The 2,555-nt window shown below is 41.7% G+C and overlaps 1 protein-coding gene across 1 annotated transcript in view; it reads left to right on the forward strand.

Moving 5' to 3' along the window:
• CREB3L2 (cAMP responsive element binding protein 3-like 2) overlaps positions 1 to 2,555 on the forward strand; it is a 126,139-nt gene that overhangs the window by 84,696 nt on the left and 38,888 nt on the right. The window contains exon 4 of the mRNA XM_008566124.1: positions 2,324 to 2,411. Coding sequence (XP_008564346.1) covers positions 2,324 to 2,411 — 88 coding nt within the window. The remainder of the gene's footprint in view (positions 1 to 2,323; positions 2,412 to 2,555) is intronic.

Below are 2,555 nucleotides of genomic sequence, written 5' to 3' on the forward strand. Positions count from 1 at the left end.
TGAAACAATAAAACTTCTTAAAGAAAACATAGGAGAAACACTTCAGGAAATAGGACTGGGCACAGACTTCATGAATACTACCCCAAAAGCATGGGCAACCAAAGGAAAAATAAACAAATGGGATTATATCAAATTATAAAGCTTCTGCACAGGAAAAGAAACAACTGTCAGAGTTAAAAGACAACCAACAGAGTGGGAGAAAATATTTGCAAAATATACATCTGACAAAGTATTAATATCCAGAATACACAAGGAACTGAAACAACTTTACAACAAAAAAACACAAGTAACCCAATTAAAAAATGGGCAAACGTGGGTGGCCCACCACAGCCACCACAATAAACATGGCTGCTGCAAAAGAACCTAGACACCACAACCACCACGCAGATGGTCCGCCAACCACTGGAGTGCATTCACACAAGAAGAGTCACCAGCAGAGACAAAGAAAAGAAGAGGATGTTTCTCTCCACAAAACCCATTTCAGAGTGACAGAGGAAGCATCTGCTCTATGGTAATATCGGGGGACCTGATCACACCTCTCAGCATTGGACAGATCATCTAGGCAACAAATTAACAGAGTAACCATTATTCTTTCAGAAGGAGAGAAGAAATCTAGGGCAATTGGTGGGGAGGGGGAGGGAATGGGGGAAAGGGAGGGAATGGGGGAAGGGGAGAGATTGGACAAGGGGCATAAAGAATAATTACGACTTGTACCAATATATATGCTAGTAATATTGATTTAATCAACATATCTCAGTGTTCAACCCCAAAATGTATAATTGATTTTGATTCAATAAATAAATAAATTTTAAAAAATAAAAAAATAAAAAATGGGCAAAAGAGCTAAACAGGCATTTCTCAAAGGAAGATATATGAATGGCCAATAGACACATGAAAAAATNTTGCAACAACATGGATGGACCTAGAGAGAATTATATTAAATGAAACAAGTCAGGTACAGAGAAATATCACATGTTCTCCCACTGTGTGGGAACTAAAAATCAATAAATACACAAATAAATGGGGGGGGGGGAAGGAGGCACAACAATTCCAATTCCTTGAAGTTGATACAACAAGTGAACAGATATGTGGTTGTGGGGGAGAGGGGGGAGAGGGAGGCAGGAGGGAGGTGTCGGTAATGGGCCACAATAACCAACCACATTGTATATTGACAAAATAAAATTTTAAAAAAAAAAATCCTCCGTGGCATTGATTTTTAAGCCAGTGGACAGGGAGTAGTGACAATGTTGATGTACTCCATGGCTTACAGTGCATGGCCATTGGGAATGCCATTCCATGTTATATTTTACTTTTCTTGTACCCAATCCAGCAGTCTCCCACCTACAGATTCTCATTGTGCAAAACATAAGAAATCAGGAATTTCTTCCTTGCTCGATTCCATGCCTACAGCAAGTAGAATTTAATTCTACTCCACCTTCTCTCTGGGCATTTCCACTTTCTGCAGATGGACCAGAACCACACTTGCACATCTTCTTACAGATGTTGGAAACCAGTCCTAACTTTCCTTAGGTGCAAAACCTCAGGTTATCAACAATGACTTCATTAATGTTCCTGAAGTCAGATCTCCTATGAGCAAAACACTGTGTGTCTGTTCAGGAAAAGGCGACACAGAATCAGTAGAGCCACAAAAGCGTTGCTGCGTGCTCACTTCTTGGTCCATGTGTGTAGAAGATGAAGGTTGTGGACAGAAGACTTCTGCAACTGCCTTCTAGGATTCCTTTCTTGATAGCTTTCTGAACTCTTTAGTGTGCTGGGTTCCTGGGGTCTGCATTTGTCTCCTTTCTCCACAAGATTTTAGTTCAGTTGGTTTTGAAGTTTGTACCTAAGAAAGCTCAGGATCATGGCCCTGCTCCCTGTTTATGGGCCAGATAACCTTTCCCCCTTCCCTGCCGGGAATTTCATGGTTAGATGTCATCAGTCATTAGGAAGCCTGGAGAGAATGAATGTGGCTTACTGCACACAGTCCCTACCACAGGACAAACGGGAGGCCTGTGACCCTTTAAAAATTTGCCAGAATATTTTGTGATAAAATGCCCTTATGTTACCCCAAAAGCAACAGAAAGAAGCACCGATAAGTGAGCCTTGGGCATTTCATTTCAGAGTCTGATATCATGCCAGGCTTGGCAGTGAGAAAAAGATTAAGAGCTAAAATGACTCCCTGTCAAAGAAGCCACCTACACTCTGCTGTGCTCCAGAGGCAGGGCTGTCCCGAAGGAAGACACAGATGACAAGTAGCTCTCCTGTATGTGTCTTCAAGGCTGTTATTGGTTGTTAAAAATTGTGTTTGAAATTCTTCCTTCAGGTTGATTCCTCATGCCAGACCGTTATTCCTAAGATTAAGCTGGAGCCTCATGAAGTGGACCAGTTCCTAAACTTCTCTCCTAAAGAAGGTCTGTATCCTCTCTCTCAGCTCCTTTGGGTTATGGGATATAGTCACACAGTCTAAAGAGAAAGGGGACATGCGTGAGGGTGCTGGGATTAGTTTGTGCCACAGGTGTGGCTTGCTTTATAAAATAGCTCTGTTGTTAAAAACC

The sequence above is a fragment of the Galeopterus variegatus genome, unplaced genomic scaffold, assembly GCF_000696425.1.
Source record: "Galeopterus variegatus unplaced genomic scaffold, G_variegatus-3.0.2 Scaffold223, whole genome shotgun sequence".
Taxonomy (NCBI): domain Eukaryota; kingdom Metazoa; phylum Chordata; class Mammalia; order Dermoptera; family Cynocephalidae; genus Galeopterus; species Galeopterus variegatus.